The sequence below is a fragment of the Penaeus monodon genome, chromosome 3 (genome assembly GCF_015228065.2).
Source record: "Penaeus monodon isolate SGIC_2016 chromosome 3, NSTDA_Pmon_1, whole genome shotgun sequence".
NCBI classification, from domain to species: Eukaryota; Metazoa; Arthropoda; class Malacostraca; order Decapoda; family Penaeidae; genus Penaeus; species Penaeus monodon.
This window is the reverse complement of record NC_051388.1, coordinates 43,840,273-43,857,772: the sequence shown is the minus strand read 5'-3', so window position 1 is coordinate 43,857,772 and position 17,500 is coordinate 43,840,273. Positions and strand designations below refer to the sequence as shown.

Below are 17,500 nucleotides of genomic sequence, written 5' to 3'. Positions count from 1 at the left end.
CTCGTCCTCTCTCACTCCATCCTCCTCTCTTCCCCCTTGCTCTCCCCCCTTTGCCTCAGCACAAGCACTTTGGCCCTGAAACCTACCTGTTGGTGACACGCAGGCCCGGAAACAGCGGGGCCACGGCCTCCATGGTCTCCCACCTCAACTCGTCTATTCGTCTGTCCAACTCTCTGTACGTCATCGTTTCGTTCTGTCGGCGGGTTGGACGTAGTTGACATAAATGGATACATACATGTATATATGTATGTATATATATTATATATCATATATGTGTATATCTATTATATATATGTGTATATGTATTATATATCATATATATGTATATATATATTATATATTATATATATGTATCTATCTATCTATATATATTCACACGCATTACACACACACACATATATATATATGTGTGTGTGTGTGTGTAGACATATACGTACATATACGTGGTGTGTGTGTGTATGTGTGTGTATGTAGAGATACATGCGAAAGACAATAACGGCAACAATGTTGTTAAAGTGATATGTTGCTAATACGAATAGGGTATAATTTTCACACTATCAGTGCATTAATATTATAAACCATTTGACAATGAAATACACACCTTACACTCAATCCTGTAGCGGAATATCTTGTCAGTCCGATCCAATAAATGCAGGAACACGTGTCTAATTTTGGAGTCCCCCATGAAGTAGATCCAGAAGGAGCCCTTTTCCTCCAGCCTCCTCCTGACGCAGGTGGCGAAGGAGGCCGGTTGGTCGTAGGGCGCGATGACGCACGGCACGAAGGGCAACACGCCTCCGCCGGCGTCGATTCTGCTTCCCCCTCGGACGTGCGGCCTCGGCTGACCCTGCTTCGTCCCGGCCGGGGCTTCGTCCTCTCCTTTGAGGTGCTCGAAGGACACGAGATTGGGCAAAAGGGCGCCGAGGACACGATAGTCGGCCGTGTCAGGCCCCGAGGATGACGCCCTCTTGTGCACCAAGTGCCGCACTCCCCTGGCAGCAGCAGCGATCTCTTCCTCGCCGTAGGTTACGGCAGCCCTGGATTTTGCCCCGGGTGTCTCGCTCGTGGCAACATGGCGGAAAACGTTCTTGCTAGGAACGCCATTAATGGTGAATAGCGAGCGACACACATCAACGTCTGAAATCTTCGTGCTTGTTGCAAAGGACGTGGTAGGTCTGTAGTAATATCCTTTATCGGTGGATATAACTTTATAAAAACTCGCTGTTGTGAAACACACAAGAATTACCAAAACTAAATGGTGATGCTGTAGTTCCATCACGAGGGAAAAGGGAAGACTAAACATTGGCTGACAATCTGGAAATGAACTTATTCTTCAACTGGCTTTTCCATGTTCATCATGGGTCGCCAGTGCGGATCATTTTTATCCACATCACTATTATTAGATTGGCAGCTTCGTATTAAGGTCGGATGCCCTTCCTGACGCCACTACAGATGTCGGCGGTGGACCTAGCCTTTGCTTGAAGAGGCATACCCTACAAGGCAGCAGGGGGATTTGGAGTGAGAGTTCCCTTCTCCTACCTTTGCCTGAAGAGGCATACCGTACAAGGCAGCAGGGGGATGCAGTTTAACGTCATACCCAGGACATGAGAATCTGGAATGAACGTTAGCTATTTTTAGGTTATTCTGCCTTTTACCTGAATCTCGAGAGAGGAAAATGAATGAGAAATTCAGTCTTGGCAACGTCCCTGATGTTCCTTCCCTATAACTTATAATTTTTACCGTTTTTTGTGGATAGAATAATGATAATGTTAAGAAAGATATAGCTAATTTCCATGAAGTGTTGATATTTGCCATTCCGGGCACCATTAAGGCTGTTCTCAGATTTATGATATTGCTGGAAGTATAGCGAGCCACGTAAGAGGAAAAAGACGCTTATATCTATTTTTAGATACAAAATGAATTTCCGCGTCATTGTCTGTTCATCGTTATTACTAAAAACTTGAATGATAGATTGAATTTATTTGTTAGTTACATTACAATACAAAATGTGTAAGGAAAAGTCAGATATTAGTACGCATGCGCCATACAGGAACGGGGAAGAAGTATTTTCCTGTAGATAAAGAGAGAGAGAGAGAGAGAAAGAGAGAGAGAGAGAAGTATAGCATATATTATAATAAAAATCAGGGGCAAACAAACGAAATGTGTGTATTTGTGCGTACATACGTTCTTCGCATACGTTCACTCGTCCGCACTGACCTTGTGTAGCGTTACTCCCATCGACGCACTTATGTTAAACCTCCAAGTTCTTATATTTCCCTTTATGAGATTAAAGTTCGCTTTTCTCCATAAGATCAACATTACCCTTAAATATAGTTAATACAAGTGGTAGCGTGGCCAAAGTTTAAGGAATTCTGAGATTATGTTGTTATTGAGGTTCTAAAAACGCAGTTCCATCTTCAGTTTATTAAAACAATCAATAAAAAGACACATACACCTTTATCAGGCACCTTTGATGTATAAGACCTATATGCCCTAAGTGGTGATTTATCCTTAATGCCTGTACTTATCTGTAAAAACAGGGCGCGACCTCCATCAACTGACGGGCTCATTTAGAAAAGCAGCGTAAATGAGAGGGAGAGAGGGGTTAAAGGTCATTGACCTGAGTTGTCATAGGCTCTTTTACCATCAATTCTGAATGGTTAATTATGAGGAAGAACCACATAAGTATGAGAGAACCACATAGGTGTGGGAGACTGACGTAAATAATTAGGGGAGTTTAGGTGCAACATGAAACATTATTATACTGATCCGGCGTAAGTTCGTCCAAGTACGAAGCATCCTTAGCACGGGGCGGCGACGTCACCCTGCATCATAGAGCATCCTCTCCGCATCCTTAGTGCGGCCGGGGCGGCGATGTCATCCCGTATTTTTTTTTACAGGTGTCGAATCAGTATACGGGTGATACAGTATGCAAATGATGCATAGTTATAAAAATGAAAAATTGATAAGTAAATGATGAATCATTTTGTAAATGATAGATGCTAATGGATTGTTCCTCATGTAGTAAATCATTTTCCAAACAGGCAATCTACTCTACGAAAGAGGTACCGCTGTGCCACTGGTATATATAATTTTATAGATATCTCTCTTTCTATCTCTCATTCTCTCTCTGTCTCCCTCCCCCCTTCTCCCTCCCTCTCTCTCTCAAAAGCAATGATGACATACATGTGTATACCTATATGTGTTTATGTGCATACGCTCGCTCACACACACGCACATGCACACACACACACACACACATGCACACACACACACACACACACACACACATACACACACACATATATATTTACAGTCAAGTACATATATTTTGTAGATCCTGAATATGTATTATAAAAAGATTATTCCTTTCCTTATAAGTTCAATAAGCACTGTAAATAATGTAGAGTAGTTTCTTGTTTCTCTATAAAGAAAATATTTTTTTGTCTTCTGCCTAATACAGGTTTTCATACTGAAAACCTAGAGCTGCTGTTTAAGAATGTTCATGAAAAATGAAACCTAGATTTAAAGTCGAAGTATGTATTGGTAAACAACAACGCAAAATACAAACAGTAAAATTACCCTCCTTGCCTCCATGGCCACGATCTCATTATTCCAAGCCTTTCTCTTACGCTAATAGCTCTCTTGTACTGATCTCATACTAATCCACGACACACCTCTTTCCTTAGTCCTACTACTTCCTTTCCCCCGTCATTATCACTATTATTTCTCTCGTTCTTCCAATATTCTATTATATGTTTAAGTAACCACTTTTTAAAATTTTTGCCTCCGTCATCGTTTCACACGCGCGCTGTCGCATCTTTCTTTTCTCTCGAACATTTATTTTTGACCTTTTGGACTCATTCTTATCGGATGCACCTTCATAAGTCCGATAGAACCGTGAACATTTTTCTTATCGATACATCTTCACGTGCAACAGAATATCTCAGACATACCTAAGACGGAATTACATACTAGGTTCAGTAACATGGTAACGAGATCAGAAGACGTGCCCGGTCCGGCGTGGTGATCGTCCCTGCAAACGAGAGGAGGACCTGTGTAAGCCACGTCACCAGTCAGGTCTCGACGGTGAAGCTCGTTGCACTCTTCGATCTCCGCCAAGTTGATCGGGAGGTTCGAGTCCCACCACCACAGGCCCGGCGTGGACATTGCAGGGATCAGATGGTCCCGGTACGACACTGAGTGGTCTTTTAGTCGTTGGCCGTGCCTATGGTTGTTACCGGGGAGGAGTTCTCCATCGTCTGCAGCGCCTCTGTCTTGCGGTTCGTTACTGAAATCACGATCCTGATTGTGTGTGGACTGCCGCGTCTTCTCTGCATGATTCCAGTCGAACGATCCCTGACGATTCGTTTCGTGCTCGCTGTCCTGGGCGTCTGCCTGCTGCCCGTCACGAGGAACGAAGACATGACCCTCTCTGTATGCTCGCATCAAGTGCAAGAACGTCATTTCACTCCATTCGAGGTTCACGTTGCTGAAGGTCGCCCTTCTGTTGAACTTATTCGGGGAGTGAGGACGCTGGCGGCTTTGGGACAGCACGATGACTCGCGTGGCCTTTGATATCTGCAGATGTATGCATCTAAATGTAAGTAGATATTATGTACGAGAATGCATAAACGCATGCACACACAAACGAACACATACAAACGCACACACCCGTATCTGTGTATTTCTGTAAAGATATAGTATATATATATATGTACTGTATATATTCTACGCTGTCTCTCAAGCTAATCTCTCTCTTTCTCCCCCCCCCCCTCTCTCTTTCTCTCACTTTCACTCTTTCTCCCTTCCTTTCTGTTTCTCACTTTTTTCTCCCCCCCTCTGTCTCTCTCTCGCTGTCTCCTGTTTATCCTCTTCTCACCTTTTCCAGACGAGGCACAACGTAACGGTGCATTTCGAGCATCATCGCCAGCACATCGTGTATGGAGCGAGATGTAGTGTTGTCATACAGGCGGGTCTGCTGCAGCATCCAGGAAGTGTAGCCTGAAAATAATAATAATGAGTCTAAAGATATTTGCTGAATAGGTATGTATGTGTATCTGTATACGTCTACCTATCTGCACATACATTTCTACACTTATACAAAACACATAGACACACACAAGTGCATATATATATGTGTATATATATAAGAAATATATATATATGTATAATATATATATATATATATACATATATATATATATTATATATATGCAAACATATATATATATATAATATATTATATATATGCGTGAGAGTGTGTGTGCATATATAAACCTAATATATGTATACATACATACATAGGTGTATATATATAAATATATAATATAATGTAGATATAATATACATATATACACACACACATACATATATATATATATATATATATATATATATATTATATATATAATATTATATATATATATATATATATGTATTCACAAATATATATCTACACACACATATATACTTGTACATATTTATCTATCTATCTATCTATACATATCTATTTATCAATTTACATACACATATATGTGTATATATATAGCTCACACTTTGTTTATATTATTGTTCTTGTTTCATTATTTCGGAAGCTTTGGTGATTTGTAAGATGAAATCCGAGCCAAACAACACTGCCACAACCACCTTGTTTACCAAGTAGCTGCTTTCACCCCCTGGCTATCACCCATGTTGGTTGGTCTTTCATGTGTTTAATCCATTCTTTTCATTGTATATAATGTTATATCTTTATTGTTTGTTCACAGTTTGTTTCTGTTATTGTTTTTGATCGAATTATCTTTCACGTACCATTGTTAATTTAGAGAACCTCTGTATTTTTTTCACCTATAGACTAATATATATTATTTTGGTTCAGTATTACAACACTGATGATGGAGATATGATTTGTCTTGGAAACGTTTGCAAATAAACATAAAATTAATTACAGCCGTGTTAGTCTGCCTTTTCGTTTTGACTATATATATTATATCACACACACACATATATATGTGTGTGTATGCATATGTATATATATATACACATATATATGTGTGTGTGTGTATGTGTGTGTGTATGTATGTGTGTGAGTGTGTGTGTGTGTGTGCGCGCGCGCGCGCGTGTGTGTATAAGAGTATATATATTATATTCATATGTATGTGTGTGTGTCTGTGTGTGTGTGCGCATGTTTATACGTACATACATACAAACATGTATATATATATATATATATATATATATATATATATATATATATATATATATAATAATACATATATATATGTATATGTATACACACACACACTCATACACACACACACACATACATATGTAAATATATAAATATAAAGAAATAAATAGATAAATATATTTGTATATATATATATATGTATATATGCACGTGTGTGTGTTTGTGCACATAGTTGTATATATGTACACGTCTATGAAAGTACGTATATATGCATACTATCTGTATACAAAGAACGCTAACTGTAAATTCATATCTCTCACTCGCCTATTTTTGTACACCCGACCATATACATGCATGTAGAGATATGTACATTCTGTAAGAATATATACATATTTGAGTGATTTGCTTCTTCCCCCGTCCCCCATCTTTAATCTCGCAGTCAGAGCACATATGGATATATGGTTGTACGTATAAGCACATATGGATTAGATGTAATGCTTTTTGTCTCACCTACAATCAGCAGGTCGGGAAGATCCTCAGCGCCTTCGGACCAGCGCTGAAGCTGCCTCAGCTCCTTCGACTTCGAGAACTTGGATGGCCGGTGTTCCTCGAACATGCTGAACCTGAAATGTTGATTTGGAGAATGTCATGGCGGACGGTACGGGACAGTTGTGTTTACTTTTACTTGTATGGAGGTACAGGTGTGTGTCTGCAGTATATGGATGGATGGATGTTATATGTACATGTATTATGGATATATGGTTGTAATTATGCATATGCTTTCACTTATGCATAGTATATACACGTCTGAATGCCTATACACATGCATGTATACCTGCACTAATATGTATGGATGTATTCCTTACTTATATGCACTTGCGGCTGCATGTCTGTACGGCTAAATTATCTCCCCTCCCCCTCTTCTATCTCTTCCCACTGTCAGCCTCGTCTTCTCTCACTCCATCCCCTTCTCTTCCCCCTTGCTCTCCCCCCTTTGCCTCAGCACAAGCACTTTGGCCCTGAAACCTACCTGTTGGTGACACGCAGGCCCGGAAACAGCGGGGCCACGGCCTCCATGGTCTCCCACCTCATCTCGCCTATTCGTCTGTCCAACTCTCTGTACGTCATCGTTTCGTTCTGTCGGCGGGTTGGACCGTAGTTGACATAAATGGATACATACATGTATATATGTATATATATTATATATTATATATTATATATTATAATATATGTGTATCTATCTATCTATATATCTATCTATCTATCTATCTATCTATATATTCACACACATCACACACACACACATATATGTGTGTGTGTGTGTGTGTTGTAGACAAGTACATATACGTGGTGTGTGTGTGTATGTAGATATACATGCGAAAGACAATAACGGCAACAATGTTGTTAAAGTGATATGTTGCTAATACGAATAGGGTATAATTTTCACTCTATCAGTGCATTAATATTATAAACCATTTGACAATGAAATACACACCTTACACTCAATCCTGTAGCGGAATATCTTGTCAGTCCGATCCAATAAATGCAGGAACACGTGTCTAATTTTGGAGTCCCCCATGAAATAGATCCAGAAGGAGCCCTTTTCCTCCAGCCTCCTCCTGACGCAGGTGGCGAAGGAGGCCGGCTGGTCGTAGGGCGCGATGACGCACGGCACGAAGGGCAACACGCCTCCGCCGGCGTCGATTCTGCTTCCCCCTCGGACGTGCGGCCTCGGCTGACCCTGCTTCGTCCCGGCCGGGGCTTCGCCCTCTCCTTTGAGGTGCTCGAAGGACACGAGATTGGGCAGAAGGGCGCCGAGGACGCGATAGTCGGCCGTGTCAGGCCCCGAGGATGACGCCCTCTTGTGCACCAAGTGCCGCACTCCCCTGGCAGCAGCAGCGATCTCTTCCTCGCCGTAGGTTACGGTAGCCCTGGATTTTGCCCCGGGTGTCTCGCTCGTGGCAACATGGCGGAAAACGTTCTTGCTAGGAACGCCATTAATAGTGAATAGCGAGCGACACACATCAACGTCTGAAATCTTCGTGCTTGTTGCAAAGGACGTGGTAGGTCTGTAGTAATATCCTTTATCGGTGGATATAACTTTATAAAAACTCACTGTTGTGAAACACACAAGAATTACCAAAACTAAATGGTGATGCTGTAGTTCCATCACGAGGGAAAAGGGAAGACTAAACATTGGCTGACAATCTGGAATGAACTTATTCTTCAACTGGCTTTTCCTTGTTCATCATGGGTCGCCGGTGCAGATCATTTTTATCCACATATTATTAGATTGGCAGCTTCGTATTAAGGTCGGATGTCCTTCCTGACGCCACTACAGATGTCGGCGGTGGACCTAGCCCTTGCCTGAAGAGGCATACCCTACAAGGCAGCAGGGGAATTTGGAGTGAAAGTTCCCTTCTCCTAGCCTTTGCCTAAATAGGTATACCCTGCAAGGCAGCAGGGGGATGCAGTTTAACGTCATACCCAGGGCATGATAATCTGGATTGAACAATAGCTATTTTTAGGTTATTCTGCCTTTTACCTGAATCTCGAGAGAGGAAAATGAATGAGAAATTCAGTCTTGGCAACGTCCCTGATGTTCCTTCCCTATAACTTATAATTTTTACCGTTTTTTGTGGATAGAGTAATGATAATGTTAAGAAAGATATAGCTAATTTCCATGAAGTGTTGATATTTGCCATTCCGGGCACTATTAAGGCTGTTCTCAGATTTATGATATTGCTGGAAGTATAGCGAGCCACGTAAGAGGAGGAAGACGCTTATATCTATTTTTAGATACAAAATGAATTTCCGAGTCATTGTCTGTTCACCGTTATTACTAAAAACTTTAATGATGGATTGAATTTATTTGTTAGTTACATTACAATACAAAATGTGTAAGGAAAAGTCAGATATTAGTACACATGCGCCATACAGGAACGGGGAAGAAGTATTTTCCTGTAGATACAGAGAGAGAGAGAGAGAGAGAGAGAGAGAGAGAAAGAAAGAGATATAGAAGTATATATTATAATAAAAATCAGTGGCAAACAAACGAAATATGTGTATTTGTGCGTACATACGTTCTTCGCATACGTTCACTCGTCCGCACTGACCTTGTGTAGCGTTACTCCCATCGACGCCCTTATATTAAGCCTCCAAGTTCTTATATTTCCCTTTATGAGATTAAAGTTCGCTTTTCTCCATAAGATCAACATTACCTTAAATATAATTAATGCAAGCGGTAGCGTGGCCAAAGTTTAAGGAATTCTGAGATTATGTTGTTGATATTGAGATTCTAAAAACGCAGTTCCATCTTCAGTTTATTAAAACAATCAATAAAAAGACGCACATCTTTATCAGGCACCTTTGATGTATAAGACCCCCCCCCAATCCCTTGCCCGTTGTTGTCGTGGGGGGGCTTAGGAGGCGGAGACTGGGACCCAATGATGGGGAACTCCCCAACCTTGGGACTCAGCCCTCGACTCAACTAATTTTGCATGGTCTTTATTTTCCTTCCCACCTTTCGTTTCTGTCCCTTCTGCTATCCACCTCCTAAGGTGTGAGAGCCGTGCTGAAAGGATGAAAGGCTGACTTTGCGCCAGTCCTGAACGGCCTGAGGGAGCCATGGGCACGGTATTCCCCTGATTTAGTTATCTAGCCCTTACCCCTCAAGGGGACCCTGAGGGGTGGACTGTTTTTATCCCCAACATAATCCAGGCTTACCATGGCCAGTAATGAAAACTTATCCCCACTATTAGGGGCAATGAGGCTTGCCCCTTTATCAAATAGCCCCAACGATGTAAACCCACCCGATTCCCTGACCCCAGGCTCTCCTTTGACCACGGCTCCGAACACTGCAATAACTACCCCCTCATCAATGCCTACTAGTATAGTAGCCAACAATCAACCCTTAAGGAACATTTCCACTCTCCCAGCAAACTCAACTTCAACACCTCTACCCCCACAACCTCCAACATCAACCACCCTATCCTCCCTTATTAATACCTTACAGCCTTATTGCCCACCTCCCCATAACACTACCTCCCTCAACACTACTCCATCTTCGTCACGCCCCCGCCCTTCAACCACCCCTATCTCTACAACAATTTTGAATACCCTCTTCAGCGCAGCCAAATGGGACCAATTTTTCGTGATCCCTCCCACAGCTCCCTACTCTGACAACAATGTCTCCAAAAACAAGTAGGTAAAGTCTCTTTCCGTAGCCGACCCGACCGCTCCCGTCTTGTCACAGTAACATCCGAAAACCAAGCTATAGCATTAACAAAACTAACAAACCTATATGGTAACCCCATCCTTGCAGAACCCCATCCAACCCTCAATACTTGCACCGAAACAGTTTCAATCTCCCCAGCAAATTGCCCAATCTATGACAAAGATTGGTCAGATTGTGGAGAAGATCTACTTGCCTGTCTCACAGACTATGATGCAACATCAGTGCAATGCTACTCCATTCCCCCCAGAGGTCATCGAAAGAAACCTACTAACATAGCCAAAATTACCTTCCGTAGACATGACCTTCCCTTTAACGTCTACATAGGAGGAGAATCCCTCCCTGTTCGTCCATACCAACCACCTCCACGTCAGTGCCAAAACTGTTGGCGTCTAGGACACCCAGCCAAACATTGCCGTTCCACAGCCAGATGCCCACTATGTGCCCAACCTGGCCATACCCGATCTAACTGCCCTGCACAATCACGCACATGTGCCAACTGTGGCGGCCGCCATAATGTATTTTATAGGGGCTGTCCCACCTACAAATTTGAGTCTGAGGTAGCAACTCTCAGATTCAAACTTGGACTCACACTACGTGAAGCCAGACAAGAAGCACGTCGACGTGGTTTCTCTTACTCCTTACTCCAGTAATACTGCTCACTCTACCAATTCTCCTAAACCCACCCCCCCTACATCTAAACCCCCCTCTTCTACCTCCTACATTCCCCAGTCAAACTCTTTTGCCATTCTAAATCCAGACACTCCAATCTCTACTACAGATACTTCAATCACCACTACAAACCCAACACCTTCCCCTCTCCCTCCTCGCACAACCCGTAACAGACAGAACAAACGTTCCACCCCCTCTTCCCCTACCACACAGTCACTTCCACTTTCCTTTGCTCCTATGCTTGAGACACCAGTCCTCTCTTCCCCCCTCACAAGAAATCCTTTATCCCCAAAAACTCCCCAACCAACTCCTCAGAAGAAACCATTGAAAATATTCAAGATTACCTAATGAAAACTGACACTCAACCTCCAAATACAACTCCTGCTCCTTCCACACACCAAGTAACTGCTGATATCCATCCTCCTCCTAACGATATCCCCCTACACCCAATCCTCCTACCCCACCCAACACAGCCCATCCCCCCCGACCCCAACCCCGCCCACATTAACCCTCCCACCATCCCCTCTATCCCTTCCACTCCCTCCTGGATACACAAGTGAATCCCTTATGTCACAAGTATCCCCTTCCTCAGACCCTCCATCTCCTAATACCCCTCCTAGTAGAACACCAACTCCCACACCTCTCCCATCTCAGACCTCTCAATCCTTTTCCCACCCTCTAGCTGCTTCCCCCTCAAAATCTCCAACACGTAGTACAATCTATATCAGTAAAGTATAACTATCCTTCATTGGAATATTCGCGGTTTCCGCTCCCACAGACCTGACCTTCGTCATATCCTTTCCTCTTATAATCCATCTATTGTATGCCTTCAAGAGACCTTTCTTACACATCCTCCAATACCAATCCCCAATTATCATTTTGTCTCTTCCCCACATTCCCTTTATGTCTCATCCATACTTATCAATCAGAAAACACCTTATGTCACACCTCCCTTTCAAACCAATGTCCCTTGCACAGTTATCCGTATCTTCCTTCATCGTTGGATCACAGTGATTTCAGTCTACTTCTCCCCTTCCCACCCTATTGACTTTGTTGCTTTTGAAAATCTAATTTCCCAACTTCAACCACCTTTCCTCATAGTTGGTGACTTTAACTGCCGCCACACTCTATGGGGTGATTCTATCACAAACTCCCGAGGCCGATCTCTAGAGCGCTTTCTCTCCACAGCTGACCTTACTATTCTAAATTCAGATCGCCCCACAAAACTTTGATACATGCACGCAATCTTTTTCATGCATTGACCTCTCTCTATGCTCCCCTTCTCTTCATTTAGATTTCCACTGGTCAGTTTTAGACCACTTTCCCTATAGTGACCACTTTCCAGTTCTCCTTTCTCCTACTTCATACGTACCACTCCCTAACTCCCCACGCTGGTGCTTTGATAGAGCCGACTGGCATACTTTCACTTCACTCTCTGCTATTCATACCCCTCCATCCTCCCTCACCTCCATTTCAGAAATGATACAGTATTTCACAAATACAGTCTTAAGAGCTGCACATACAGCTATCCCTCGAACCTCAAGACCATATACCTCCAAATGTGTTCCATGGTGGAATTCTGATTGCACTAAAGCACTTCGCTTAAAACGTGCAGCCTGGAACAGTTACCGCTACAAGAGAGGTACTCCAAATCAACTATCAGCCCTTATCTCCTTTAAAAGAGCATCTGCCTATCTCCGTCGTACAATCCGGAATAGTAAAACAAATAGCTGGCGAAATTATGTTTCATCAATTACATCCTCTACATCTATCTCAAATGTTTGGCGCCGAATTCATAAACTATCAGGCAAACATCCCCCCATCCTGCCCCTGTCCTCCATATTCGAAATACCCTCATTTCTGATCCTCTCCAAGTCGCTAATGAACTGGGTGATTATTTCAGCCAGGTCAGTAGTGGTTCTCACCTTTCTCCACACTTCTCTTCTATTAAGACCACCAGAGAACGTACCCCCATTACCCCCAGTCCTATAATGCCCCATTTTCTTCCTCTGAACTCATTACTGCCCTACAATCGTGCCGTAACACTCATGAAGGCCCTGACGGTATTCACTACCGTATGCTCCGGCAACTCCCATCTTCCTCCTTATCCTTCCTATTAAAAATTTACAACCACATATGGACATCAGGAAATTTCCCTTCTAATTGGCGAGAAGCTCTTATCCTTCCCTTCCTGAAACCCAATAAATCGGGTACCTTTTCTCAAGACTATCGCTATTGCTGCTTGTGCAAACTATTAGAGCGAATGGTGAACTTCCGCTTAATGTGGTATCTTGAATCTCACAATCTTCTCTCTCCTTCCCAATTCGGTTTTCGCCGTGCCAGAAGCACAGCTGACCCCCTTGCTCATTTTGAGACATATATTACATCTGCATTTGCACGCCATGAATCCGTACTAGCTATTTTTTTTATCTAGAAAAAGCATATGATACGACATGGCGGTACCATATTCTCCAACAACTGTCCTCTCTAGGCATACGTGGAAACATGGGTGTCTTCATAAAGTCCTTCCTCTCCCAACGCACTTTCCAGGTCAAAATCGCCTCTGCCACATCATCTTTCTTTCCCCAAATCGAAGGTGTCCCACAAGGCAGTGTGCTCAGTACCACTTTATTCCTTCTTGCTGTTAATGATATTGTCTCAGTTTTACCACCAGGAGCCCGGTCATCACTATATGTTGATGATTTAACCATCTATGCCTCTGACACATCCATACCAAATCTCTACCAATTTCTTCAATCTGCAATCTCATCAGTATCTTCCTGGGCCACAAACCATGGCTTCCGCTTTTCTACCTCTAAATCTTTCTCCATCCTTTTCTCTCGCTCACGTGTAGGTCCCCTACCCCACTCTTCTTATATGGCACTCCACTCCAATGCCGTTCCTCTGGCAAATTCCTAGGTGTCATTTTTGACTCCAAACTGTCCTGGCGAGACCATATTCTACACATTAAAGAAAAAGCTCTCCGCCGTCTTCAAATCTTAAAAACTCTATCCCATATATCATGGGGCTCAGATCGCAAAACTCTCCTTCATCTTCATGTTACTTTGATCCTCTCCACTCTTGATTATGGATGCCATATCTACTCCTCTGCCTCAACTTCTCTCCTTGCCCATCTTGATACAATCCATCACTGTGGTCTTCGCTTAGTACTAGGCGCCTTTCGCTCCTCCTCAGTTGAGAGCCTGTACACTGAATCAGGCATACCATCTCTATCTCGACGTCGTGCCCTTCTCTCTCTCCGATGCTATGTTCGATTCCACCAATTTTCCCTCACTAAACTAACTATCCCACAACCCCTACTTCTTACCTTAGCTTCATCTCCACGATTACCTACTCCTTTCTCCACTCGCATGGATACTCTCCTCTCCCTCCATGGCTTATACCTCACCCCCTCTCCCGTTCTCTGTCCATTCCGTCCCTCCATGGCTTATACCTCACCCCCATATTTGCTCTTCTGTTTTCCCCGACCCACCAAAATCAAATATCCCTCCTACTGTCCTTCTCACACATTTCCTTGACCATGTCTCCACTCATTCCTCTAGTATTCACGTATATACTGATGGCTCCAAATCCACCCCGGTGCTGGTTTTGCAGTAATCTTCCCAACTCGTACTTTCAAATACTCCCTTCCTCCTGAATCCAGTGTCCTTACTACAGAACTGTATGCACTCCTTTTTGCTCTAAAACACATATACTCACTCTCCTCTTCCTCTTTTACAATTTTTACTGACTCCCGTAACTCATTAACTCTCATAAAGTCAATACACACCACCAACCCCCTTGTTTGTAAGATCCAGAACTGGTTGTTCTACCTATCCACACGCCATAAAACAATCAAATTTTGCTGGGTGCCCAGCCATGTTGGAATCCCCGGCAATGAACAGGCAGATACACTAGCACGCCACGCCTCTATATCCACATCATACCAACCACGCTTCTCACGTATCCCAGCCACGGATTATTACCCACACTTTAAGACCTTTTTGTATAATCGATGGCAATCTTTTTGGTCAAGCCTCCGCACTAATAAATTACATTCTGTAAAACTATCAATCTCCTCCTGGTCAGCTCCATTTCATCGGAACAGACGTTGGGAGACCGCTCTCGCCCGACTACGCATTGGCCACACCCGTCTAACACACTCCTATCTGATGTCACAATCTGATCCACCCTTATGTTCCTTATGTAATGTTCCCCTTTCAATCCCACACATCCTATTGTCGTGCCCACGTTTTGAAACAACCCGTACCTCTGCTTTCCCCCACCTATCCTCCCTTCACCGACCTCCCAACCTATCAGACATCCTTACAGAACCCCACACTTTCTGCTTCAACAACCTATTCTCTTTCCTCAAACGCATACATATCCTTCATCTAATCTAACTCCTTACCACACCCTACCCTAATCCTTTCACTCACCAATTCCTTTGCCCCGCTTAGACAACTAATCACTAACTCAACCACCCTTCCCTAACATTAACTATAGTGCTACATGACCTTAGATGTCTAGCACATTTCTCTTGCTTTTAACCATTAACCATTGATGTATAAGACCTATATGCCCTAAGTGGTGATTTATCCTTAATGCCTGTACTTATTTGTAAAAACAGGGCGCGACCTCCAACAATTGACGGGCTCATTTAGAAAAGCAGCGTAAATGAGTAAGAGAGGGAGAGAGGGATTAAAGGTCATTGACCTGAATGGTTAATTGTGAGGAAGAACCACATAAGTATGAGAGAACCACATAGGTGTGGGAGACTGACGTAAATAATTAGGGGAGTTTAGGTGTAACATGAAACATTATTATTATTATACTGATCCGGCGTGAGTTCGTCCAAGTACGAAGCATCCTTAGCACGGGGCGGTGACATCATCCTGTATTTTTTTTACAGGTGTCGAATCAGTATACGGGTGATACAGTATGCAAATGATGCATAGTTATAAAAATGAAAAATTGACAAGTAAATGATGAACCATTTTGTAAATGATAGATGCTAATGGATTGCTCCTCAAGCAGTAAATTATTTTCCAAACAGGCAATCTACTCTACGAAAGAGGTACCGCTGTAAACATACTGTGCCACTGTTATATATAATTTTATAAATCTCTCTCTATCAAGAACCAGACCAGTTACAAGATGGCGTGACAGAATAACGAGTCTGGGGACCAAGACTGGAAACAAAAAACGTAAGACACAAAGTCAGAAAAGATTGAGAGAGGCCTACGTCCTACAATGGATTGACTCAGGCTGATGATGATGATGAGGATGGTGATATGTGTGTGTATGTGTGCGCACACACACACACACACATGTACACATTCATGTTCTACCCTACGGTACTCCCCGCACTTCCAAGTTCATCACAGCAATGCCAGTATGTGAACCGATCGTCTGAACCCTCGGATCCAAAATGCCTCCTGTTCGAACCGTGGCATGCGTCTAGCATACATCTAGGATATAATGATGACAATGATAGTGGTAGTGATAATGGTGATGATGATGGCGATAGTGATGATGAAGGTGACATTGATGGTGTTGATGATAGTGATGCTTATGATGAAAATGATAATGATTATTATAATGGTGATGATGATGCTCATGATAACGATGATGACAATAACACTGATGGTTATGATGATAATACTGATGATGGCAAGAGCAATGATGACACATATACATGCGCATACTTATATGTATTTATGTGCATACACTCGCTCACACAAACACACACACACACACACACATATATATGTATATATGTATATATGTATATATATATATATATATATATATATATATATATATATATATATATATATATATATATATATATATATATATATTTACAGTCAAGTACATATATTTTGTAGATCCTGAATATGTATTATAAAAAGATTATTCCTTTCCTTATAAGTTCAATAAGCACTGTAAATGATATAGAGTAGTTTCTTGTTTCTCTATAAAGAAAATATTTTTTTGTCTTCTGCCTAATACAGGTTTCATACTGAAAACCTAGAGCTGCTGTTTAAGAATGTTACATGAAAAATGAAACCTCAGATTTAAGTCGAAGTATGTATTGGTAACAACATATATAAAATCAAAACCGTAAAATCAGCCTCCTTGCCTCCGTGGCCACAGATATTCACTATTACCAAAGCCTTTCTCTTACCCTAATAGTCTCTTGTACTGATCTCATACTAATCCACGACACACCTCTTTCCTTACTCCTACTACTTCCTTTTCCCGTCATTATCACTATTCTTTCTCTCGTTCTTCCATTATTCTATTTTAAGTAACCACTTTTTAAAATCTTTGCCTCCGTCTTCGTTTCACACGCACGCTATCGCATTTTTTTTTTCTCAAACATTTATTTTTGACCTTTT

General features: G+C 42.2%; 3 protein-coding genes across 3 annotated transcripts in view; all 3 read right to left on the bottom strand.

The window, feature by feature from the left end:
- Positions 1–1,491, bottom strand: part of LOC119595137 — a 6,465-nt gene extending 4,974 nt beyond the window's left edge. The window contains exons 1-2 of the mRNA XM_037944310.1: positions 602–1,491; positions 87–193 (exon numbers count right to left, since the gene is read on the bottom strand). Coding sequence (XP_037800238.1) covers positions 87–193; positions 602–1,303 — 809 coding nt within the window. The 5' untranslated portion in view covers positions 1,304–1,491. The remainder of the gene's footprint in view (positions 1–86; positions 194–601) is intronic.
- A 2,436-nt stretch (positions 1,492–3,927) lies between these two features.
- On the bottom strand, positions 3,928–8,493 carry LOC119586469. Its single transcript, XM_037935207.1, has 5 exons — positions 7,686–8,493; positions 7,221–7,327; positions 6,701–6,813; positions 4,883–5,004; positions 3,928–4,581 (listed from the first exon to the last, which is right to left on the bottom strand). The coding sequence occupies exons 1-5, from the start codon at positions 8,385–8,387 to the stop codon at positions 3,928–3,930; spliced, it is 1,698 nt and encodes a 565-aa protein (XP_037791135.1). The 5' UTR covers positions 8,388–8,493.
- An 8,682-nt stretch (positions 8,494–17,175) lies between these two features.
- The window catches only part of LOC119589005, a 1,506-nt gene continuing 1,181 nt past the window's right edge, over positions 17,176–17,500 (bottom strand). The window contains exon 2 of the mRNA XM_037937602.1: positions 17,176–17,500. This exon is cut by the window's right edge and continues 726 nt beyond it. The gene's annotated coding sequence lies outside the window, so the exon portion shown is untranslated.